This window comes from Amorphotheca resinae (assembly GCF_003019875.1).
Source record: "Amorphotheca resinae ATCC 22711 unplaced genomic scaffold M430scaffold_3, whole genome shotgun sequence".
Lineage (NCBI taxonomy): Eukaryota > Fungi > Ascomycota > Leotiomycetes > Helotiales > Amorphothecaceae > Amorphotheca > Amorphotheca resinae.
The window spans coordinates 830,383-854,128 of record NW_020194473.1 but is presented as its reverse complement, the minus strand read 5'-3'; the positions used below and the strand labels follow the sequence as shown (position 1 = coordinate 854,128).

The 23,746-nt window shown below is 49.6% G+C and overlaps 10 protein-coding genes across 10 annotated transcripts; 5 read left to right on the top strand and 5 right to left on the bottom strand.

The window, feature by feature from the left end:
- Positions 1 to 380: 380 nt before the first annotated feature.
- Positions 381 to 3,870, bottom strand: M430DRAFT_135427 (glycosyltransferase family 1 protein). Its single transcript, XM_024862406.1, has 5 exons — positions 3,757 to 3,870; positions 2,817 to 3,696; positions 1,991 to 2,758; positions 1,165 to 1,940; positions 381 to 1,116 (listed from the first exon to the last, which is right to left on the bottom strand). Exons 2-5 carry the CDS (start codon positions 3,560 to 3,562, stop codon positions 617 to 619), a joined length of 2,790 nt encoding a protein of 929 aa, XP_024723021.1. The 5' UTR covers positions 3,563 to 3,696; positions 3,757 to 3,870; the 3' UTR covers positions 381 to 616.
- Positions 3,871 to 4,566: 696 nt separating this feature from the next.
- Positions 4,567 to 7,162, top strand: M430DRAFT_40203 (hypothetical protein; the record flags this gene model as incomplete). Its single annotated transcript, XM_024867379.1, has 3 exons — positions 4,567 to 4,636; positions 5,270 to 5,410; positions 5,682 to 7,162. 3 exons carry the CDS (start codon positions 4,567 to 4,569, stop codon positions 7,160 to 7,162), a joined length of 1,692 nt encoding a protein of 563 aa, XP_024723020.1.
- Positions 7,163 to 7,859: 697 nt separating this feature from the next.
- On the bottom strand, positions 7,860 to 10,391 carry M430DRAFT_33618 (hypothetical protein). The gene has a single exon (XM_024866403.1). The coding sequence runs from the start codon at positions 10,232 to 10,234 to the stop codon at positions 8,027 to 8,029; it is 2,208 nt and encodes a 735-aa protein (XP_024723019.1). The 5' UTR covers positions 10,235 to 10,391; the 3' UTR covers positions 7,860 to 8,026.
- Positions 10,392 to 11,150: 759 nt separating this feature from the next.
- Positions 11,151 to 12,080, top strand: M430DRAFT_40201 (hypothetical protein; the record flags this gene model as incomplete). Its single annotated transcript, XM_024867378.1, has 1 exon — positions 11,151 to 12,080. The coding sequence occupies one exon, from the start codon at positions 11,151 to 11,153 to the stop codon at positions 12,006 to 12,008; it is 858 nt and encodes a 285-aa protein (XP_024723018.1). The 3' UTR covers positions 12,009 to 12,080.
- A 428-nt stretch (positions 12,081 to 12,508) lies between these two features.
- M430DRAFT_97791 (hypothetical protein) lies at positions 12,509 to 15,710 on the bottom strand (the record flags this gene model as incomplete). Its single annotated transcript, XM_024870067.1, has 4 exons — positions 12,509 to 13,859; positions 13,943 to 14,383; positions 14,431 to 15,008; positions 15,060 to 15,710. The coding sequence occupies 4 exons, from the start codon at positions 15,708 to 15,710 to the stop codon at positions 12,509 to 12,511; spliced, it is 3,021 nt and encodes a 1,006-aa protein (XP_024723017.1).
- Positions 15,711 to 17,530: 1,820 nt separating this feature from the next.
- M430DRAFT_116672 (hypothetical protein) lies at positions 17,531 to 18,335 on the top strand (the record flags this gene model as incomplete). Its single annotated transcript, XM_024861644.1, has 4 exons — positions 17,531 to 17,634; positions 17,703 to 17,722; positions 17,780 to 17,867; positions 17,935 to 18,335. Coding segments are annotated over exons 1-4 (576 nt in total), but the record flags the coding sequence as incomplete, so codon positions are not given.
- Positions 18,336 to 18,628: 293 nt separating this feature from the next.
- On the bottom strand, positions 18,629 to 19,813 carry M430DRAFT_16913 (hypothetical protein; the record flags this gene model as incomplete). The annotated part of the gene is made up of 3 exons (XM_024863552.1): positions 18,629 to 19,229; positions 19,278 to 19,551; positions 19,609 to 19,813. 3 exons carry the CDS (start codon positions 19,811 to 19,813, stop codon positions 18,629 to 18,631), a joined length of 1,080 nt encoding a protein of 359 aa, XP_024723015.1.
- Positions 19,814 to 20,070: 257 nt separating this feature from the next.
- M430DRAFT_64655 (hypothetical protein) lies at positions 20,071 to 21,151 on the top strand (the record flags this gene model as incomplete). The annotated part of the gene is made up of 2 exons (XM_024869122.1): positions 20,071 to 20,499; positions 20,561 to 21,151. The coding sequence occupies exons 1-2, from the start codon at positions 20,209 to 20,211 to the stop codon at positions 21,149 to 21,151; spliced, it is 882 nt and encodes a 293-aa protein (XP_024723014.1). The 5' UTR covers positions 20,071 to 20,208.
- A 507-nt stretch (positions 21,152 to 21,658) lies between these two features.
- On the bottom strand, positions 21,659 to 22,588 carry M430DRAFT_211625 (hypothetical protein). Its single transcript, XM_024864450.1, has 3 exons — positions 22,333 to 22,588; positions 22,159 to 22,281; positions 21,659 to 22,052 (listed from the first exon to the last, which is right to left on the bottom strand). Coding segments are annotated over exons 1-3 (453 nt in total). The 5' UTR covers positions 22,335 to 22,588; the 3' UTR covers positions 21,659 to 21,724.
- Positions 22,589 to 22,608: 20 nt separating this feature from the next.
- M430DRAFT_33615 (hypothetical protein) lies at positions 22,609 to 23,507 on the top strand. Its single transcript, XM_024866402.1, has 3 exons — positions 22,609 to 22,986; positions 23,144 to 23,271; positions 23,364 to 23,507. The coding sequence occupies exons 1-3, from the start codon at positions 22,802 to 22,804 to the stop codon at positions 23,489 to 23,491; spliced, it is 441 nt and encodes a 146-aa protein (XP_024723012.1). The 5' UTR covers positions 22,609 to 22,801; the 3' UTR covers positions 23,492 to 23,507.
- Positions 23,508 to 23,746: the final 239 nt, after the last annotated feature.

Genomic DNA, 23,746 nt, shown 5'->3' with positions numbered 1-23,746 from the left:
GTTGGAGAGGGAGCAGGTAATGCCGGCTCGATACAGAAGTCTGTCAGCTTTTTGCTCTGCGCATAATGTCTGTCTTACTCCACTGCAACCGTCTGTTTCCCCTGTCGCAGATTGCGTATCAGATTTGGATCAGTATCCTTCCTTCCCCTCACCTCCTGGTTTCATACTTGTCAACATAAATAACATGCTACTTTGCGACCCTGATATTTTTCCCGCTGAATGTGTTACGCCTAAGGTATGGGAAAGGAAGCCTAGTGGCAGCTTCCTGGATGAGACGCGAGGGAAATGTTCGCGATCACGTCTATCCTACACTTCGGCATGATACGTTGATGTAGTGCATCGCTATGTCACGTCAGGTGGCTGGATAGGATGGTGATTTTGTGGTCATGGTATACAATACGTGATACATAATTATATTCGTACATAAGTGAGAAGCCCGTGGTATACCTATTCCTACTACTCCATTCCCTCTGTGGCAGCATAACAAATCTATTAGACCCTGAAATTACCGATTTAGGTATCCATCCATTCACCCACGAGAAACAGACAATTTTCGCTCTATATCCTATTTTCGTTACTGAACAACTCAAGACGTTACCGCGTTTCTCGTGCACGATCAGGGAGTAGCAGTGCCGTCCCTAGGTGTGTCACTATCCTTGTGCCGCAGATGTGGAAGACGATCTCTCAATGAATGCCGGTGCTTATGACCACGCCGGGACTCTGCCTCCCCTGGTTCGCTTGCAATGTCGGGTGAGGAGCTATTGCGGTGTTTCATGAAGTGGTGTTTCCAGGAATGCCCATGTCTCTCATTCTCACTCTCGTGCTGTCTCTGCGACGAAATGTCGCTTTCCACTGACGACGAAGGAGGATAGTGGTGCGGCTTGAGCGCAGCGATGGGGTCGTGGTGCACTTTCTCCTTCATCAACTGCGGATCCGCTTTGATCTTGTGGTAGTTCTCGATGATCTGGCGTCGTTCTTCCTCGGTTGATGCCTCAAAATCCTCGTGTCCTTGGGTGATACGCGATGATATGATGTAGCTGTGTGTTGTCGACCCCATATGCTGTTGGATCTCTCGATAGACGCCTTTGAAGGTATACCCGCCAAGCCCGAAGATAGCTGATTCCAAATTAGTATCTGCCACGAGAGAGACCAGAAAAGTCTTACCGGCCCCTGGTTTTAGCACGAGTCCGCTAACCCCCTTGCCAACCCCTGCCAGGAAGCCCTTGGCCCCATGTTTCTTCGCGCCGTGGATGGGCTGCGTCACCAACCCGGACAAACCGTCATACCATCCGAACCCGAACTCCTTTCCGGCAGCCGATAGCCCGCTTTTGAAGTCGTCGACCTTGGTACTTGGGCGTACCGTGTCATCGCCGTAAATCTTCGGGGCGTTGTGGAACCCGCGGGCGAGAGCCATGCTGAAGTCCATGGGCGGACGCAGTGCTGTAATGGCGATTCTGGAGATGCCTTCTTCTGCCCTCTCAAGAGCACTGTTCGGAACGCGGTCCACTGGATCTATGAGATGGTCATGCTCAGGGTTAGGAGCCGGATGGACACCAATGTTATGTCGACTTGTCTCTGAAGTTCTGGGAGACGGCTCAGCATGGCGCTCTTCGCTCTGCCTACCACCTTCTGATCGATCAGAGTTAGTGGCATCAATACTGGTGGGGTCAGTTATATTCGTGCTTCCAGAAGCGACTGAGTCGGGCCTTCGTCTTGAAGAAATCGAGTCGGACTTGGATCGGGTCGAAGTTGTCGATGCCGGCTTGGTAGTACCTTTTGAAGGACCCTTATCGACTATAGACCTCAGTTGCGAAATGATTTCGACAGGAACATCCGCGATTCCAATCATCATGCTACTGACAGTACCAAGGATGGCAGAAGCCCCACCAGTTATTGGGTCCCAGGGCTGCTCTCCAGTACAATATTCCCGTGAGCGATAACTGAGACATGTTAGTGCATCCAACTTGGGATTTGTGAACATGAAACCCACAGTTTAATATCGGAACACTTCAATAGACCCTCATCGCCCAGAACAATTACCGCCAACGCACTAAGCCTTATGTTTGTCCTCCTTATCCTCGCAACTGCTACTCGATTCGGACAGACCATACAACGCATCCTGTCAACGTCCAACATTCTATGGAAACTTTGAGCGCCTGCAACTGCTCCTTCATCTTTCGAAATTCCTTCACTGAGCTTCTTCGCTTTCTCTTTAGTTTCCGGTGAGAGTGCTTTCAAGATAGCATCAGCAAGATTGTCGGAAGTAAGACGCTTGTACGGTATGGGATCCGGCCCTGCGCCAGCGCGTGCGGTCATGGCTCCCCAGAATGGTTGATCTCCGAAGAATGGAATCACAACTGTTGGCTTCCCTGCCAGAATACCGGCTGCAGTAGTACCTGCTCCGCCGTGATGCACTACCGCAGACACACGTTTGAAGAGCCAGTCGTGGGGTATGTTCCCAATCAGGAATATATTTTCAGGAATCTCTAGCTCATCAGCACCGAGGCCACCCCACCCTTTAGAAACAATGGCCCGGACGCCGGCTTTCTTCACGGCCTCGAAAATCAACTTTGTCATAGTGTCCGGGTCATCCACAACTATGGACCCAAATCCGATATAAACTGGGGGAGGTCCTTTGTTTAAAAAAGCTTCCAGTTCTGGATCCGGAGTGTACGCCGAGGCTAGGGACAGGAAATAGAATCCCGACAGGAAAATATTATCGCCCCAGTCCCGAGGCTTTGGGATGAGTGCCGGGGACCTGGTTATTTCATATTACATCAGAGCTTGAGAAGAGCTTGAACGGGTTGTAATCATACCAGCAATAGGTGAACGGAATCCGTAATCGGGATATCATGCCAGGAGCCCACATAAGACTGACAGGTTCCAAGTCCAATATTTTTGTCCGGAACCGATTCACAATATCCCCGAGGCCTTGCCAGGTCATCATATCAACCAGGGCATACGAAATCAAATTCGTCATGCTTGGCTCCGCGCTCGAGTGGTGAATTGTTGTTAATGGATGCGGAAATGACTGTGTTGGCGACCAAGGCATGGTAAACATCATATGGAGAGGGACGCCGAGCCTCTCAGCGCAATGGACATGAGCAAAGCTTGGAGGATTTGCAATGATGGCGTCTGCAATAAATGGTCTGTGAAGGTTTCTAGATGGGTTGGAAAGGATTTGGGAGGAATCGAACTTGTCCAAGCCGTTTCCCATTTCGATGCAAGATCTCCAGCACCCCTTCAGGATTTCATACATGCCTCGACGTCGTCGGCCGACCTCCCCGCGTCTAATAGTGTCTAAGGTAGGCATCAAGCCAGGATTCTTCACCATAAATGCCATTAACTCGGCAGGATCACCCCCAATACTGAAGAATTCGAGCCCATTCTCTTCGACAAAGCCTTGGAAAACCGGATGGGTCGCGAGACGGACACGATGCCCGTACTGCTCGCGAAGGACCTGACCCAGAGAAACGAAAGGCTGAACATCACCACGCGAACCAACGACATGGATGACAATGTTCATTCGTGGTGGGGGGAGCCCAGCGAAATCTTTGACCATGTAATGCGGGAGAGATTCGACGGGAGCCTTGGGACCTTCCTCCTGGGGTCTCACGTGGGTATGTAGTGTGGGCAACACCTGGTTTTCTAGGCGATTTGAACAGTGGTTGATATGTACATCGAGCCTGCCATCATCTATCAGGACGCATCAGCTCAATCCCGCCGTGACATGTGTCGTTCCAGAGAAGAACTAACCGTTGACTGTAGCTCGGGTGTGAATGTCCTTACTGCTAACGTGCAGCCGGCCAAGACCCCGGGTCTCCGTTTCGGACAATTCAGGTAGGCTATCAGCTTGTGAGCTGCCGGCTGTGGGCGCGGGAGCGTTCGCAGGCTCATCCTTGGTGGAGAGCCTTGGAGAGGCGCCCCGAGACATTACGAGGAATCTATTATCTCTCACTGTCAAGTGGCAGGTAAGAGGACAACAGTTGCTGCAGATATATTAAAACTTGCTGATAATATCCAGTCCATCATCTTAACTGACGTCGCTTTTTATCTTCCAGTCCTGGGGTGATATGTGTGGTACGAAAGGCGGTACTTGACGTATTGATGTCACGTGGATGATATCATTGATTAAGGTAAGGTACCTCTCCTGTAGAAAGGCCCAAGCTCCCTTGCCGAGGACCAACTCAAAACCTTCTTTTAACTTGATGCAAAGCCACTCGAAATTCAGCAAGGCGGGTCAGCAAGTACTTAACTGACATTTGCGGTATCTTTTTCGCATTGCTAGTTATCGAAACGCTAGAGTTGAATCTTCGCTATGTTGGTGTGGGAGTAACATGTTGAAAATGTGTTAACTGAAAGAGGCTGAATACCTTATACCAGACCCACCTCCACATTCTACCTAACGTACCTTATCCTCTTGCAAGTTTAAAGTATCCTCTTGGCAATATCTACAGCCACTTTCTTTAGGGAGGCCCACGGAACTCAAGAGACTGAATCAACGGCAAGTTGCTTTGCGATTTTGAAAAAGAAGGCGCGAAAATCACAGGGGAAAACTTTGCTCCCATGTCTATTGCGGCATTTGCGATGCGGCTACTCCGCTACACCGTTGGTGTCGGCATATTCGCACAATCAAGTGCGAGGTGAGGGTCTTATAAAATGGCCAGATAGTTATGATATAATAACCCCAAACTTTGGTGATTATCCTCCGTTATGTGGCACATCAATTGCGATTTGCTGACCGCTAATAATTTCAGTAGAGTTGTTGACAATTCAGCCTCACTATTGCCAAGCCATCAGACAACTATTGCCAAGCATTGGACCTCTCCCCTACCACAACCAAGAGGTCCTGATCAAGTAATCCGCCCTCGCTATTTATGACCCAAGTTAAATATCTGGGACTTACGTATTCCGTACAGCCTCCTAATACCAGTGCAGTCGGAAATGCTTAGTCTCGGTACTGAACCCTGCCCAGAATGTCACTGCTCGCTCCCGGAGGGAGGTTCAGAAATTTTATATCCCGCATAGCAACCTCATTGCATTTTGTCGGTGACATATAGCTAACTACCCCTCCTTAAAAAAAGGGAAAAAAAAAGGAAAAGGAAAAAAAAGGAAAGTTCTAATCCTTCAGCATCTTCAGCGCCCTCCTTCATTCACACAATCGCAGGCTTTTATCCAGGAAGTATAGTTAAGTTGAACATTGTGAGTCTCATCATAGCTGCTCAGATCCATTGGCAGCGCCGTCGACATGTTGCTCACAATGGTATAGGAGCAACATATTGTACAGGAGTACAATCTATCAGAAATCCTGGCGATCATCACTTCTTCTTACCGACCAGCACCCTTGGTCACACATGCTGGAGAGCTTCTCCAACCCACACGACCACCATAGGAACCAGAAAGGACACAGGTGAGTCCGTTGGAACCATGAATATTCGTGGATAATAGTCGAAGTACCTCCTTACTTGGTTACCTAAAACAGAGGACCAATTACCAGTTGTTGGACCCCTCCGCTGTCTCATGCTTCCCACTCATAACATTTCAATTACTGACCCATTCAGCATCTCTTATAACTGAGCTCGTATGCCGAAAGAGCACCAAGGTTTTCCCTGAAGCGGTTCTTCTTTTATGGCCCCACTCGCGATCTTCCCTCTTTCCTTACAACTGTCAAACTGCGTAAGCAATGGAGAAGTTCTTCAAGCTCTTGAGCGCTCCAGGCGCCAGGCATGCAGTTGAATGCGCGGCGCCGACGCAAGTGTTGCCGAATATAGATCGGAAGGAACGAGACCAGGATGTCGATGTCTCCGCCAAGAATGTCAGCACCTATACGATCCAAGCTAAGGCCAGACTCTTGGATCGTTGGCTGGACAAGGTTGTGGAATTCTCGGGTTCACAGTTCGTTTTTTTCACCATTCTCATCGCTCTGCTGGTCTGGGCATTCTTGGGGATTCGATTTGGCCAGTCGAATGACTGGCAAGTCACTATCTCCGATGCTCAGGCTGTCATCAATATGGTCTTCGATGCGTTCCTCATGCGCCAGCAATTAAATGCACACGACTCAATAATCTTCTCCTTAGCTTGCATGAGGTCTCGCATTGGCAGTAACAAGAGAATGCTGAGTAAGCTCATGGAGACTGGGAGATATGAGAAAGCCCAACCCGCACAATTCCACGACCTACAACAGACAGAGTTTGCATCCGATCTACCGGCCGAGAATCTGCTAGGTCGAATTTCCACTGCAGTCTCCAGCTTCCTAGGTCATATCGCTACAGTTTTCGCTTTCTGGGTGGGCATCTTCATCTGGATTGGGTTCGGCAAGTACTGCGGCTGGTCCAATACATGGCAATTGTATATCAACTCAGCCACTTCCGCCTTGATGGTTTTCGTCCTCGGCTTCCTGGCAAATATCCGTGAACGACACAGCAACTACATGGAAAAATGCCTGCAACATATCTACAAGGTTGATGCTGCACTCGAGCTTAGGCTACGAACTATCACCGGCGACACTATTGAAAACGGGCTTATCACTATCCAAGCTCCCAGAAGGGGCAGGATTCAACGCGGAATCGACTACTACGCAGATCTCGTTGGAACTTTGCTTGGCATCGCAATCCTGATCATCGTCATCATCATATGGGTGGCACTTGGACCGGTTATGTCCTTCGATTCAAACTGGTGGCTCCTCATCGGCACGTACGCTGGGCTGATTGGCCTAAACGATGGGTTCGTTCTACGCAATGTTCAAAACGTACTCGGAGGCTACCAACAAATTGAGTTTACCCAGCTAATATACGACGACATGGATATGATTTCCGTGATTGGTGTGACGGAGCTCAATGAAGATCGTGTTGTGGACAGGTCGCTCACTTACCGAGTCTCAATTGCGATGGGCAATTTCTGTTCTCATGAAATAACGGTCATTTTGGGGGCAGTCGCAATCATTGGCCTGATCATTGGTGCTAGTGCTATGCGCTGGAGTGTGACGGGACAGCTGCTCTGCAATGTCCCTCCTAGCATCATCGAGTCCTTCTTTATGATGATCCTGATCACTGGACACAATATCGCCGATGCTAACATGCGTGTCGATCTCCACAATGTCTATTTGCGGAGACTGAAACTTATCTCTTATGTCGATGGGCTTGTAAAGCCTGAGAAGCAGTAGAGATATTACGCCTACGCATAGACATTGATCGGGCTGAGCCGGGGATGAACGATAAAGGAGAGGTGGTGAAATAACAACTTGAGTTGGATACACAACTGCAACTCATACCATCAGGCATTTGTTCAACACAAATGTCAATGTGGCTTCAACAGTCCACTCAAAAGTATCCGTGGCATATCAACAAGACTGACAAGTATATTCCGTGTCTATTTCCTTTTGCAGTTCCATTCACGTAGAGATTGTAGTACTCTAAAGTGATTTCACTTTAAGTAGCTAATATAACTCCTTCTCCACTCCATTTGTTTTTTAAACCCTCGTATACACGTCATTCATAATGGCTCTGCAGCCTAAATATATTATCGGCCCGCAGGACAAACCTAGACCCTGAAAGCAAGTTTGGAGCGGTGCTTAAGCTGTCATTTAGCTAGAGAGGTAGGTCCCAAAAAAAGCAAATTGGTGAACTTCCTAGAGATATAGCTCCTAACCGATTCAAAAAAGGGGGGTGATTTGCGCTAAGAGTAGTAAGCGAATGAATTGGTGACGGACGGATAATTGAGTAAAGATGCACCTGTATGCCTCGAAGATGCGGGCTTACTGCGAGTAACGGTGGTAAACTCGAAAGGAATTGGGGTTCGGGTCATTTGCTTTTCCTCAACGTTCAAAAACATCACGGGTCACACAGTTTTCAAAACTTTACCCCTATCATTAAAAGTGCTCTAGCTCTTCTACCTAGGTAGTTCCGTTTAGTAAAATTACAGGTCAACTATATATATAATAAGAACCGCTTGCCTGAAAGAAATCTAATCGTAGACGCTCCAACAAAACCCGGGGTATCAACGGCATTCCCAATCATATACACGCACTCTACACTTCATAGTAGTAATCATCATCTAATCCCTCCCTACTAGGCACAACTCCAGCCCCTTCAGGAGGCCCGGCATACCCATCGTCCAGCCTAACATTTAGTAGTCTGATCTTCAATCCATATTCGCTAACCAGGCCTACCAGCTTGTTTGTTTCGGCCGTGATAGGAGCTTGATTCAACAGCATAAGAAGTCCATCCAGCCATTCCGAGGCGAGGCTGTGCGTTGGAGGCATCAGGATCAAGATTGCTCGCTCTACGGGCTCATCATTGCCATTTGAAGATTGAGATCTGTTGTCGCTTCCCGGAATAAAGCTATTGATCGTGATCTTCGTCGTAGAAGTCTGCTTTGGCGCATGCGATAGCGTTTTCAGTGTCGATGAACTGGATATACTCGAGGCTTCATCAGGTGGCGCCGAAACATTCGAGACCACGGAGCTGACCGTGCTCAGATCGATTTTTTCAGGCAATTCATCCAGGGTGGGCTCGTGTTTCGTCGGCGATCCGAAATCAGAGTAATGCAAATAGCGTCGGTTATGGGATAGCTTTACGTATCGCCATGAGCTTGGAGTTTGATGTCTGTTGCCGTCATCCTTGTGAGACGTTGCTCTGGGAAACCATGCCCCTTGGAGTAGACATCGTATTCGCTGCTCTTTGACGAATTGGAGCGCCTCTCGTTTCAGCTCGTCTCGGACTTGACGAAGATGCTGACCCCATTCGTCTTGGAAGGTCAGCTCCAGAACATCCATCTGCAGGTCACGCAGACGCGAGTATTCAAATTCTGCGATCTCCTCTTCCACCTCGTGTACATCCTTCGTTCGTGTCGCTTGCCCAACGACTTGTTCGACAAGGATCCGCACCAGCTCTACTACCTTATCGAAATCCACTTGTTCTGCTCCTGTAGCTTTCCACAGTCTGAAGAAGGCATGGAGACTCGCGCTATGTAACCTTGACCACTGTAGGAGGAGGGGTCGGAATACCTTATCATAGTTCTTCATGCCATCCAGTACCAGATAGTTTTTCGCATCCTCAACGTCCGACTTGTCGACTTGGAAATGCTCGTATAGAATTGCCGTGACTGCTAGGCTTGATCGCGCAATTGGACATCTTTCGTGCATCGGCCTCGAGGACTGCTCCATGAGTAATTTTTGGAACCCATCTTCTTCCTTTCGCACGAAATCGGTCAAGTCCATCATTCCCAAGAAACCAGTGGTATCAAACTCCCATGCAGGGCTCTCTGTTTCAAATCCCAACCTCCTCCACTTCTCTGGATTATGTTTCTTGCTACCCTTCTTGCTTGTATCCGCCGGTTCAGCCGGTTCAGCCAATTCATCTTCCTTGTCAGTTGGTCCCTCCGCTCGCGTGGTGACAGGAGTGATTTTCTCCTTCTTCTCCGGTGCGCTGGCCAGATGTATTCCCTTCAACGCTCTCCTATGTTCTGGCCTCTCCAGATCCACCGGAACATCCCTCCACTTCCTCAGCAACAATTTCATAAGAGCCTGAAACTCCAACAACGGATGCGCTAGATCCTGCATGGCTGAGCTTTGCATTAGGATATATACCGCCTTGATGACCCCCAGATCCTGCAATCTCTTTATGAATTTTGGCCATTCTTCCCCGGTCCCGGTACTTTTCCCAATGGCATCCTTTCCAGCCCCACTCTCGCTGGTAATGGCGTCCCTGATCAATGCATTTAGAAGCATCAGCGCATTCGCGCAGAGAGCATGGTCCGCCGAGTTGAGCTGAGAAACCACCATCTCGAAGAACTGTGGATATACCGCAACAGCCGGCTTGAGCGCCCGAAACCCAAAAGCTCCGGGTATTCGAATTGCGCCTGTGGACGTCTGCGGATGGCTCACAATGGCTACCAGTATGCTCATCGCCCCGCGCAAGATGTTGACTAGCGGATGCGTGACGATGAGTTCGACGACACGTTCGACCAATTCGCCTGCTCCGGATGATTCAAAGATCTCCCAGCCCATATCGACTTCGAGGAGACGGCTGAGGGATTGGAGAGAGTATGCGAGGGTATTGCCGCCGGTGGCCATGATAAGGCGCCGCAGAATGTTGAGTCCGCCAGAGTAGATGAATAAGTCGGCGAAAGCGGGATCATTAATCGAGGATTGAAGCTTAAATACAGCCATTTTGCGCGTGGCATCTTCGTCGCTCTGCAGACGTGAGAGCAGCGCGGGGATGTCGGCCTGGTCCATGGTGTCGGGAGAGAGGGAGGACTTGGAGGGACGGAGGTGGACTCGAGAATTGCGGTCAGCTGTGGTGGGCTGTGATGACTTTCGTGCACATTGGAGCAGCAGGAAAGATGCGTAAGTTGGTCTTCAGTTCTGCTCTTTGCTGCGCAATTCAATTGGTTGTTATTAATGTTATTGTAAGACTCTCCTCGTCGCAGACTTCGATGTTCGCGAGATGTCGAGGCTGAGGTCCGTGCGCGATAGTTCAGGGGTAAGTCTTTCGCCTCGGAGCACGGAGGAGTGATTCTTCCGACTACGTAGATGGCCGAATAAACAAGCTCTACATCACAACGGGCTCGACTTGAATAGCTTCAAGATTGAATTCATCTAGGATTGCGAATATATAGCTCAAGTGATGCTTTACATTGCTCTAGACAGATGAGACTATGGGAGAATGCTGTGTGGAGAACTGCATGATTGCCCAAGACATATAAAATCTTTCGAGTTGGGAGACTTTTGAACATCTATCAAGTCCTGAATGGCATCAAGTTGCGGATACTTTCTCGATAGATCCTCAGCACCAAATGATTCAATGATGGTAACTTTAGAGGAGACGGGTGACGAGTATCTTCTCGAATCCCAATAACGACATGTTTGAACCAGTCAATTGCTAGTGCAGATCCAGTGATTCCTCCCTGCTTCTCCCAAGCCCTGATATCTATCTTCAAATATACCATCATTGGGGAATCAACCCACTGAAGCAACTCGTGAATCATTCGAAGAATCCCCGTACTATATGACAGCCAGACCTCTTTCTTTTCCCCTTTTCCCATTCTCCTTCTCTTATAACTCGGACACACAATCCTTCAACTAAACACAAGGCATCTATCTTTCCACCCCAGGCATATCTCTAGACCATAAACACAACCATACAACGAAGATGAGCTTTTTCGGCTATCCTCGTAGATACGGTGGTGGAGGTCTGGGGGGTATATTTGGTAGAGGATATGGTGGGGGATATGATGGAGGATACGATGGAGGATATGGTGGAGGGTACGGTGGAGGGTACGGTGGAGGGTACGGTGGAGGGTACGGTGGAGGGTACGGTGGAGGGTACGGTGGAGGATTAGGTGGAGGATTAGGTGGAGGATTAGGTGGAGGATTAGGTGGACTCGGTGGAGGGTATGATGGAGGATATGGTGGAGGATATAGTGGTAGATTCGGTGGTGGACTGGGTGGACTCGGTGGAGGTTATGATGGAGGATATGGCGGAGGATATGGTGGTAGATTCGGTGGTGGATTAGGTGGACGATACGGATTGGGTGGAGATTATGGCCTGGGCGGACTCGGTGGAGGTTATGGATTGGGCGGCGGTGGATTTGGCAGAGACTATGGATATGGTGGAGGCGGAGGCGTTTACGACAACATATATGGCCGCGATGCCTACGGCGACGGCCGTAGAAATATGCCACGCGGCAACGACAACTATCAGGGCGGACGTGCCTGGACCATACCAACCTCCTCATCTTCCAGCCGCAGCGCCACTGGCGGCTCCGGGCCCTCAATATTCTCGAGCGAACACACGCGTCATCGAGCAAGAAGACACGGCGAACACCCGAGAAGACATGGAGGGGGGCATGGAGGACATGGAGGACATCATGGAGGACATGCCCCTCGATATAACGTTAGGGTTTCGGTCCACCACCGACATCGCGCACGCGAGCCTGATGTTAGACCGAATCCTCGCCGTCGGACGCTGTGTGGTTTAATTGGCCATATCACGGATTACTATCGTTGAAAGAGTGGAAGGAGATGATGGTTGGTTTGAGTAGATTGTAGATAGGTAGATAGGTAGATTTTGCTAATCGATGAGGTTTTACATATATCGAGAAGGGCTCTCATCTCTCACTGCAACCTTAAAGCTTTGAGATTCTTGTCTTTTATAATTGAGTTCTGTGTTTCTAAATGCTTAATATCTACTACTGAGATTTGTCCACCAATGTTGATCATATGTTCAAGGCACTACACGTCAGGAAGAACATAAACCGACGGGCAGAGAGCTTGGTCTGCCTGTACTATCATTCCAATATGTGGAGACTTTTTCCTCGATGATCTAAGCCGTACATCATCTTATCTATGCCCAGCTATTCAAGCACATCTCCAGCAAACTATGGGTATCTATTCCCTCCCACTTATACGCTATGCACGAAATCATCCACAACTCCGGCTCAGTCTGAGTAATTCCTCCCATCCAACCATATATACATATCCTGTTACCCCCCCACCCGACCAGGATCATTACCTAGGTGCATTCCCACTAGCTTGCCCCGCCATTGGTATGTCTCCTCGTTCAACTGTACTGTCGTCTACCACAGCCTGCGAACTCAGCAGCCCGGTTCGCGGATCAAGCTTCTGGTTTTCATCCACGCTTCTTCTCGTTTCCCCAACTCCAGTACCCTTCTCCTGCGTCTTATCATCCAAGTTCGACGAGGCGACTCGACTACTGGTTGTGGGGGTCTCAGGAATATCAGGCATACCCCCTAGATTGAACTCACGCGTTCCAGCCTCTAGATCCTCCAGGCTTGTTCCTTCTTCCGCGCTGCCTAGCTTACTACGTCCTCTGCCGAGGAATCGGTTTCTGTGTGTCCGGATACTACTGGCACTCGTGATTCTACCCAGTTGACTTTCGCGAGAGAAAGTCCTCGACAGTGACTCGCCATCCTCACTTCTGCGACCCTCACGTGAGGACCGGCTATGACTGGGAGAATTTGAGAGATTGGCATAGGCCGGATTAGGGATGCGCGGTGGTGGTTTATCGTAGACATCACCGAAGTCTGCCCCAGAACTGATACCTTGCATGCCCAGACTGAAATCAACTCTCTTGCCCATTTGCGAAAGTGATTCCCCGCGTTGGCGAGATGTTGATGGGCCGCGATTCCGAAGGATTGAGTGAGGGCGGTATGATTGACCTGCTGGGCGGAATGCATTACTGTCGGAGGCTGGGGCGACGAACGATGGCTCGCGAGCAAGATTTCCGGAACGGGGCCCTGGGTCATGTTGCTGCTGCTCGGGTTCTGGATTTGCTTGGTAAGGGGGAGGATAACTGCCCTGCAAGAACATTGGATAATCCTGGTTCGCACCAGGTGCAGAGCCGACACGTGGACCTTCAATACCTAGTTCTTGCATTGTGACCATCAGGGCACAGATGAACTTGTTACGACGCTGAAGTCGCAGGAGTTCGTTTTGCCAGTTGGACTTGTAGAAGAATACCACGTTGACAGTGACCGAGTACGCTTCGTAGACGGTGGTTAATTCAGTGAGGATATTCTTTTGGTACTCCCTGTTCTCCGAGGTCACAAATTCGAGAAGCCGATTGCGAAGGCCTTCAATCTGTTCAAGTGTTGTGCCAAACTTCACAGTCACGGGTACAGCTTCTGCCAGACCACCAGAACGACGTTGGTTGAGGATGAAGAGCGTGTTGAGATAACTGTTTGGTGCTTGCACAACGTGCCCTTCCATCTTCTTGAACTCGGTAAACAGAAGGGAAATCTCTTTGACAAAGTAGTCATCTCCTCTTCCGAGTGTCCCTGTATTGCCGTATATGGTGACGCGGTCACCAACGTCGAATGGATGCTTCACGAAGACAAATCTACCGTAAAGAGGGGAACTTAGAAAACATCCTTTTGATGCTGGGGAACTTAGAAAGCATCCTTTTGATGCTGGGGAACTTACACTACTGACTGTAGGAATTCTTGGGCAGTTGCGGAGAACAGCCAAGAGAGAGCCAAGACAGTGGAACCGAGTGATGTCAGGGCCGTCTGCGCCGATGTCGAAATGAGGGAGATGAATACAAGGATGGTGACAACAATGACGATGAATATGAAAACATCATTGAGCTTGGAGACGACGGAATCGAGGTCTTTAAGTGAAGCCGTGATGGCCTTTCGTTCTCGGCCGATCTCGACACATACAGCTTCAAGCTCTTCCATTGAGATATCTCCATTTAGATCCTTGTCAAACATTGTGAAAGCGGCATCGGCTTCGTCATCGTTGTCGAAAGCCATCCGAAGATCATCAGCCAAGACAGTCTCGGAATCTTCATGGGCATAAGTCCGATAAAGTCGACGTGCCAATACTTGCGAACCATTTGTAGATCCCAAGAGCGAAAGGACACTGGAAAGGTAATTAGAAAGGGCGGCCAGTAGGGATTTGGTGCTTACACTTGATGTGGATGTGTGCTGGAAGTGACAGTCTTCCCCGTAAAATCTCCAGCGACTCGTCCGGCTACATCGCCAACCTTATTGAGCGCATGCCGAGCATTCCTCTGCACTTTTGCTACGTAAACCTTTGGGGTTCGAACACCGGCAGAGGGTCCAGTCTGAGGGCGTTGTTCAAACTCCGAATCTTCCATCGCGATCTTCTCCTTAGAGTAAATGTACAGCTTCACTAGACTAGCTATCTGGAACTTATTTAGCTCGATCCGATCCGCATAAGTTCGCAAATGAAAACTGATAGCGATAAGTTGAATGATGATCTTCTCGATGAAGTTCAAAATAGCCCCAACGAAGACGGAAACGATGATCTTGTTAACAACACTTTCCCATTCCCTGGTAGACTCATTACCGTCAAGGTGGTGGCTTTTCATGGTAGGCAGGAAAGAAATTTCGATTGCAAGCCACCAGAAGAAAAGGGTAGCGGGAACTTCGAGTTGCTTTCCAAGGTCCCTCCATTTCTTGGCATTGTTTGTAAAAAGGCTAGAGATCATCCCCATGGGCCAAGGAATCATTTTAGCTATGATCTAGGTTCGTTTGTCAGTGATGGTGGTCACGGTTCGGGGATAGAGTCTCACTCTTGAAAGCCAGAGAGTTAACCAAACGATCTCTAGCCATATGCCGAACCAAAATAGCTTTACACCACCAACAGTAGAGTCCTCATACACTAGAAGGCCAACCAGAAGTGGTATGAGGAGCAGTATGGTAATGGGGGTAATGTAGAAGAAATATCGGACCAGAAAACTCGATTCATGGAGTTTCTTGAAGAGCTTGGCGAGTTTTGTAGTGGGACGAGCTGGAGGTTGGTAGACCTTGGTCATCTCATGTATCGGGTTCGTTGCAACATCAAAATCATCCACAGGTTCTTGAGCCGTTCGCGATCTTGTTCGCGTTATCGACCTCGACTCTCCTAAGCTATCCATGTTTGACTCTGCATTGGAGACCATCCGCTCGGCTCGTAGCATGGTAAGATCATCGTCGAGGCGGCGCGATTGCTCTCTCTGGGCCATTGCAGACATAGGGGAATGAGATTGATGGTTGTTGATATGATCTGGACCTTCGACATAGCTTGTTGTGATGCGGAGATGGTTCCTCTCATCCTCGTCGTCGTGTAGGTCGTCTTGCGGATCCCCATCTTCAACATCAGAATAACGACGATTTTCGGGGGGTGGATTCGAAGGGGGATCTGCTGAGAAGGCAGGGGGGGAGAGCTGATCCTTCTCTTGCATTGGAGACGGCATTGGAAGTTCTGGAAAGCGAGCGTTGGTTGAACAGGCGAAACAATGTCTAGGACTTGATGCGCAGACCCTGAAACTAGCACCGAATGCGCCTCGATGGATTGGAACGAAGGGGACCCAAGACACTCAGCAGGTTGCGGTCAATGAAGGAACAGAGAAGGGGAAACATGTGGGAGAAGAACGAGTGTCGAGGTCCAAGGGACGAGAAGAGGTCGCAAATGATATCGACAACGCGGTGGATGGGCCATGTAAGTGGTCTAGCGCCCATAGCTGACGAAGGACTTAGTTATCAACGATTGTACAGGAACTTGCACAGGGCAAAGTTCGCAGCTATGTGGGCGGCCTTTGGCTCAGGATGTTAATGATCGTCGAGGTCGTGCGAGTGCGAGGATGATTGAATCTTGATAGGAGCAAGCCGCGACGAACGAACGAGCCAAGACGATCGATGATCCGGCCCAGCCCAATCGTAGATTTACTAGGGCCCTACTCAGGACGGTAGGTTTACCGAGGACGACTTAAAATACTTAAAACCATGTATACCCCATAAAAAGGCCCGCCAGGCCCCGTAAATAAGGGGTAAAATACAAGATCCCCGTGCGGCTGATTGGTGGGTTTTGTATTTTTGGCCGTTCAAGAGTCTGGGCGCGCTCTTGGAAGTCTTGGGAACCAGGGGTCCGCGCTGCGTGACGTCATCTGCCATGCGCGGTCTGGGGCAGCGCGGGCATTTCACAACTGGCATAAAAATGATTTCCGTGCTTCATAAAGTTGTGCAGGTTTCAATCCTCCGTACGGACGTAAGGCTTTTCTTTAGGCCCTGCCAACTACCTTACCTTAGAGGGAAGTTTTAATGCTTTCGACGGGATCCATGGCGCTGTCAAGATGCCAAAACCAACCCTTCTCCAATGAGATCCCATGCAAGTTTCTCCATCATGAGACGACTGAAGTTGCCCTCAGCAGGCCGATTATTTCACATCTTTCAGCCCCCCCACATCAATCTCACAGTACAACCTAGTAGTCACCGGAAGTAGTAAACCCATCCTGCCAAGCTGAGATAGGGGCCCTTACCCATGGGCTTGGCCAAGATTTGTGTGCAGCCGATATAGCCTATCTTCAACAGCGACGAGACTACTGTCTTCCACGCAGAATCAAGGCTCCTTGACCAGGGCATCAGGCAGACCCAGCGTTAGGAAAGCTTACTTCCTCTCCCCTTTAGATAGTCCTTGCATGGTTATTGGGGCAGTGGCCGCTTCATATAGTAGCGGATTGATCGCGAATAGATGAGACAAGATCTTTATTCCGATTCTTTTAATGCGGATGTTACCCAGTCTAAGGAAAGAGAGATGCATTTCGGATCCCAGCCAGATCATTTCTCGACAACCGGGGTTTTCTGGCCTTGCAGATATGAATAGAAGAAGAGGGAGAGAGCCCTGGGAGCCGAAACGGATATTTGTTTCAGGAGAGCATGCATAGATTGGTTCATCCCTGAGACGGTATATTTGTAGTTAGGATAAGTTATAACTTATAAGTAATAAACTTGGCTGTGAACGGCAATTGGAAAAGCTGGTCAAAAAAAAAAGGGTCCAAATAATTGCCCAGCTTGAGCCTCTTCGAATACTGTATTATAGAGTTCGATTCATATTCGCTGCAGAATGAAGTAGAGACGTTGAAGCGCGATATCAAGAGGATATAGGTTTGAAGAAGATGACTTCTAATTTGTGTGAGGGGTGAGGTTCAAAAAGCGGCCGCTAGCCGAATTCGCACAGATTGCCCCGCCATCCGCATCTCGAGAGCGTTCCATCGCCAGACTCAACTACCTATTCTCGCCATCACCTACACGACATCACCATCATGGCGGACGTGGAGAGTTCAGGCGCACCAGCTGAACCCCAGTCGAGAAATATAACCTACTGCGGAGGCAAGTCCAGCCCACCCCATGAAGACCTCCCCCACCCGCTCTCACTAACCTTTTCTTTCCCCCAACAGTCTGCACGTTGCCTCCGGAGGTACAAAACCCCTATCATCATCCTGTAAGAGTACAGACTCACAAGAAGAGGAGGTAGTACTGTGAATTTGGTGGCACTGTCAAGAAATGCCAGGAATGGCTTCAGAAATCGCACCCGGACATGTACGAGCGTCTGTGGTCTGCCGGTCTGCTCCCCTTTCTCCCACCTCATCTACCTGTCCTTCACGAGATGCTGACACTCTGCTCTTCAAGATGCCCTTGAAGCTGCAACGTCAACCCTGTCCATCGAGGCCCGCAAGCGCGCCGAGAAAGACGCCCACAAGAAAGCCCTGAAAGCCGAAGCTGCAGAAGCCAAACAAGCTGCCACGATCGCATCCTCGAAGGTCATCATCAAGCGAGTAGAGCGCAACAAGCGAAAGTTTGTCACAGCCGTGACTGGATTAGAGGCATTTGGTTTGGACAACAAGAAAGTTGCGAAGGACTTCGGGAAGAAGTTTGCCACGGGAAGCAGTGTCACGAAGCTTCCGAGCGGAGGGGAGGAGATTGTTGTCCAGGGTGATGTGAGCGATGAGATTGAGGAGTTCTTGCTGGATAATTATAAGGTTATTCCGGAGGATAATATTGAGCTAGTGGAGGACAAGAAGAAGAAAAAGGACACAGGTGCTGGCGGATAGTGTGGCCATATCCTATATACGGAGAATTATGAATAGAATGGACTCGATATCGCTGATGAATTTGTATGTGTCGATACCCATAAAACAACCTGTAACGCCAAACGCTAAACCATAGACGCCGGTTTTCCAGACGATACCTCATTAATCCTCTCCCCAGAACCATTTCCAACAACAGGGAGCAGATACTCCGTGCCCGCCAAGTCCTCAGAACTATCCATAGCGCCAGTCTATGCAGAACCATGTTTTCCAGACAATACCCAGCCAGCCCCCCTTTAATTTCTCTTTCTCAGAACTCTTCCAACCGCAGGAGCGGATGCTTTGGGCGCAGGAGCTTTCTTAGTCGCTCCCCCTATTCCCTTGATCGTACCCATAACTGTTTTCTTTGCCGGTGCTGTCTTCTTTACAGCTGGAGCAGACTTCCTTACTACTGTGCTATTGCTGGCATCACTTGAATCACTAATCGCTCTTCCTCTTCCCACTCTCGGCGGTGGGGCGGGCACAGTCGTTCTCTTCCCACGTCCGGCTCCCCCTGTTGTCTGTGTTTCCGCGACTTTCCGAGTAGCAGTTGTTCCTCGGGTAGCCCTTGCCTTCTCGACCATACTTGTGAGGACGCCGGCTGCTTCTCCAGTAGGCGCTGGGGCCGAAGGCTTGAGCGGAGAGACTGGTCGTGCAAGATTTGACTTTCCTGGTGAAGTTGTGGGACGGTTTAGAGAGGCAGGAAAGGTGCGGGAATTGGCTGATCGAGGTGAGAGGATTCGGGAGGGTGGGAGGATGGCCCGTGGTACGGTACGTGATGGGGGGCCAGGAGCACCTCGAACGAGTTTCTTGAGATTGCCAATGTCTTCATTCTCTTTATCAATCATAATTTCGTCACTAGGCATGTCAGCAAAGGAGCAGTAACAAGGGCAAGGGGGAGCATACCTAACACGTTTTCCACCACGCGGCGATGGGCTGGCGCGTGAACTATACCGTTCTTTTTGCACTACAATATTCGATGGCGATCTGATATTGGCAGTAATTTTAGGTGCAGTAGGGCCAGATTTCGAAGCATTCTCGCTATACTTCAAGAGCAACTCTCCCATATTCGCTCGTCGAAGCGCGACAGGAATGCGGTTGACCCTGATTTCAATACGCGTACGTAAACCTTGCGCCTGCAGCATATACTGTGCACGAAGCTTTCTGGCGCGTTCCGTAACTGTTTAAACGCGATCAGTGACGCTGTCGCGTTGATAGCAGTTGGAAAGGCACGTACTCTCTAGTTGCAAGTTATCAATTAATGCTTGCTTTTGGCGCGACGTAATGCCCATCTTCCGCTTCCTAATTGGACTTCTATTCGTAGGTGTTATTGCAGGACTGGCAGTCTTCGTGGGAACAAGCTCAGAGCGAGTCTGAAAGCTTGGTATATCTGCAGAGCTCGATTCCGTAGATTTGCGTTTCCGCGCTCGTGTCGGAGCCATATCGGGTATTCTTGCGGTACTTCCGGGGAAAAAATGTATCTGGATTATTTGTTGATGTAGGACAGCACGGGAGAATAGCAAATGAGCAAGGCGCAAGTAATTTTTTTTGTGATAGTAGAGGTGGTTCTTGGTGGTGTGCATCTTGATAAGTGTAAACAAACGACGCTGGAGCCGCATCGCTTAGAATCCCACTAAACCCAACCAAGCCAGAAGCTACGGGGAAGTTGCCTTGCCTTGTAACTTACGCGCAGCCATAGCTACCTGCCTACCTACGGAGCACGAGCAACATCAACCCACCGTTCTCTTAACTTTCATCCAACGCTGCGCGACCATCTCATCTGTGATACCCTACCTTCTCACGAGTACGAAGCCCTCTGACGAGGCCAAAAGCAGAAATGGTTCTCGAAGCTGTGATGGTGGTTGTAGACAACAGCGAGTCCAGTCGAAATGGCGATTACACACCAACAAGATTCGAGGCACAAGCTGATGCTGTCTCGCTGATCTTCTCCGCCATCACACAAGGCAACCCCGAATCCTCTGTTGGGCTGATGAGCATGGGAGGCAAGGGACCGGAGGTTCTAGTCACATTAACGACTGATCATGGCAAGATCTTGGAGGGGCTGCATCGAACGAAGAGTAAGATTGGTGGGAGCAGTCATTTGGCCACAGGTATTCAGATCGCAGGGGTAGGTTGAGCTTTTGAAGCATCTTCTGGGACTTTACGAAGCTAATGACATCTGGGAATAGCTTGCGCTCAAACATCGAAAGAACAACTCACAACGCCAACGCATCATAGTCTTCACCTGCAGTCCCATTGCCGAAGATGAAAAGACGCTGGTAAAACTGGCAAAGAAAATGAAGAAGTATAACGTATCCGTCGACTTTATTGCCTTCGGTGAGCTTGATGACGATGTAACGAAGAAACTGGAAGCATTCAACACGAATGTCAAGAGTGGTAACGGGTCGAATTTAGCTATCATACCACCTGGACCTGGTCTGCTGAGTGACCAGTTGGTCACAAGCCCGATACTGAACGGTGATGGCTTGAGCGGAGCAGCAGGCATGGGTGGCGCCGAAGGAGGTCAAGATACTAGCGGGTTCGAATTTGGTATTGATCCATCTGTTGATCCGGAGTTGGCACTGGCTTTGAGAATGAGTATGGAAGAGGAGAAGGCAAGAGTGGATAAGGCGAATAAGGAGAAGGCCGAAGCGGAGTCGAAGAATTCATTGCCGGGGGTCAAAGAGGAAGAAGAGGGTGGGCAGTCGAAGGACGGGGAGGCGAGTGGCAGCAAGGAGGACAAGAAAGATGACGATGCTGATAAAATGGATACTGCATAAAGGTGTTCATGGGATTTGCAGGATGGGCGTTGAGCATGTACCAATAGATATCATGATACATAAAAATGAGGGTCCATCAAGACTTTACAGCTAGGTAGTCCTTGCTCCTCTAGGGTCATACCTGTTTCTTGTTTCCAAGACAATGCAATTATAGGGGTTCTATTTGTTGGCAGTTGCTCTATATCTATTTCAAAACACCAGATGAGTTCCAGTAACTTGGAACAGGCTTGAAGGAGGAATTTGATCACTTCCTGGCGAGACCCAACCACCGAGAGATATTTTGATGGTTGTACTGCCTGGAGCAGAAAGGTTGGTCACTCGAGCCAGCTTCCTCAACTCGACAGCCGGCTGGTCTACTCCACCATCCTACAGACAGACTGACTTGCCTTGTCCCGCATTGGCTGCAGCCCGTACAGCCATAATCGTATGCCCATTCGAATAGACCACGCCCATTCCCACATCTATGCCCGTAGGCCTCTGACCACAGCTCCAAACTCCCAACTCCCCGGAACCAGGAACGCTTCAATTCCTCGGGGTCCGACTATTATTCCTTCCGTCCAGCAATGCCCCAAATCACCGGCTATTCAACGGCCTCAAGTACTGCCCCAGCCTCCTATCGAATACCTCACACCGAATTGGCATTTCAATTTGATAGAAGGGATTCTTCATCACGTAGTCCGCATACAGCTCATAAATCCTCCGGATGATCGCATCCACATTTGGCTGGTCTGGCTCAGTGAATAACAGGAACTTGGTTCCAGTGAGCGTGCTGAAGCATTGTAGTCGGAAGTTCTCGGTCTCGAGGACCTCAATCCCAGAGGGTGGCTCGGGACGGGAGTCCGTGGAGGAGCGCGCGGTGGAGGAGTGCAAAGGGTTGAGACGTGTGCTTATCGCATGTACGCTGGGAAGAGTGGATGTTAGCTTACTCGAGGAGGAAGTATAGAGGGCGCAAGAGAAGGGGGGGGACTGGGGAATGGGAGGGAGATGGAAAGTGTGCAGAAACGAACCCATGAAAGGTGCCAGCAAGCACGAGGTAATCGTTGATAGACAGTTTATTCAACCCTTCTGCGAAATCTCGCTGGTATATTAATCCACCAGCTTTATTTATGATTATCAAGGCATACACCACCCTATGTGCTTTCTATCAGTCCTTGTCCCTGGGAGGAGAGCAGGAACCGTACATCGTTGCGTTTTCAGCGCCCCCTAGAGCCAACAGAGCGGGCTGACGGGTAATTCAAGCTTCAGTGAAGCTGCGTGGTGATTCAAACACTTCTTACATCAAGCATCCGGGGTTGTGCTGAGGCAGTTGGAGGATGTGGTCAAACTGGCGCATGTGCATTCGAATACGCCTCTTAGCGGAGCGGCGTGCGAAGGTTTGGTCGTCGACGAGGCTCGGAATTCGAGGATCCCCTGGATTTTCTGGAAAGCTCGCGACGAGTTCTTTTCACGCGACAACAACTGACCGCCACCGTCCTGTCCCTCCAGTCCCTTTTCCACAGTCCGCACCCAAAGATTTTCCTATCTCTACTTTATCTGATTCTGCATCTGCTGTTCGGTCCAACCATCCATTCCTTGCAACATCGCAGAAGCAGCTCATAGTGCTTCTCTCTCACCCCCCCCGCTCTTTCACGAATTCGACGAGTAACGACTATGGCGACACCCGCTCCCACATCTAGAACGCGCGAAGCGCCTCAAGGCGACGAAGAAGCAGCTGCGGAGCTGAAGCTGGGAGAGTTCCAAGACGTGGATGCGCTCACGCACTCTGAAGCGGCGTTGGTTATCAATGCTCTCGTGGCGAAGAGGCGCATGGATAGGAAGAACATCAACGAGACTGAGTATGCCTCCTCTTTATTTTCGCCGTTTGTAGGAATGGCTGGGCATATCTGGGAAGCCAAGGGATGTGAAAGAGAGTAGCCAGGAGATGGTTCTGTGTCAATGGAGGAAAAGCAAGATATAACCATAGTAGTAGACGGACGACTGATTCGTGTATAGGATGCTAACCAAGACACAAATTTACCTTGATCACTTTGCGCGCTTTAAACGGAAAGAGAACGTCGAAGCTGTGGAGCGTCTCCTGTCTGCGCATAAGGAGCTGGCAAAATTTGAACGAGCACAACTTGGTATGCCCTCCTCCTCCCCGCTTTGCTATGTATCAGAGAAGATGGACAGCCCGACTGGACAATGTGAATAAGCTCTAATCTTCGGTGCGTAGGTTCTCTCTGTTGCGATTCTGCCGAAGAAGCAAAGACCCTGATCCCCAGTCTCACGGATAAGATATCCGACGACGATTTGCAGGAGCTGCTAGATGAGATCACCAAGTTGATGGGCTACGGGAACTGAACACCGACTCTGGGTTGGGGGCTGTGGAAAAGGAAAAGAGCGAAATAAGGGTGTCAGAGGATCAGATATGCGGATAAAAGTCCCGATTTTATAAAGGCGTTACACAGGTTGCATGCATGGCTGGCGCAGCATGGAAAGGACTGGGGCGTTGATGGAGTGGAGCAGATTGAGTGTGCGTATATGCCTTGGATACCAAGACTGGGCTTTAGAAAATGAATAAAGGAGCCCAGGAGAAATATACCAGAAATCGAAGGT

Excerpts from the sequence above, each read along its gene's own strand:
- M430DRAFT_211625 (XM_024864450.1), bottom strand. Across the intron at positions 22,053-22,158 it reads CTTGCTGGCACCTTTCATGG|CGTACATGCGATAAGCACAC; the intron begins GTTCGTTTCTGC and ends CACTCTTCCCAG.
- M430DRAFT_33615 (XM_024866402.1), top strand. The coding sequence starts at position 22,802 with ATGGCGACACCCGCTCCCACATCTAGAACGCGCGAAGCGCCTCAAGGC. Across the intron at positions 22,987-23,143 it reads AAGAACATCAACGAGACTGA|GATGCTAACCAAGACACAAA; the intron begins GTATGCCTCCTC and ends ATTCGTGTATAG. Across the intron at positions 23,272-23,363 it reads ATTTGAACGAGCACAACTTG|GTTCTCTCTGTTGCGATTCT; the intron begins GTATGCCCTCCT and ends TTCGGTGCGTAG.
- M430DRAFT_33618 (XM_024866403.1), bottom strand. The coding sequence starts at position 10,234 with ATGGACCAGGCCGACATCCCCGCGCTGCTCTCACGTCTGCAGAGCGAC.
- M430DRAFT_135427 (XM_024862406.1), bottom strand. The coding sequence starts at position 3,562 with ATGGTCAAAGATTTCGCTGGGCTCCCCCCACCACGAATGAACATTGTC. Across the intron at positions 2,759-2,816 it reads ATTCCGTTCACCTATTGCTG|GTCCCCGGCACTCATCCCAA; the intron begins GTATGATTACAA and ends TGAAATAACCAG. Across the intron at positions 1,117-1,164 it reads CGTGCTAAAACCAGGGGCCG|CTATCTTCGGGCTTGGCGGG; the intron begins GTAAGACTTTTC and ends ATTTGGAATCAG.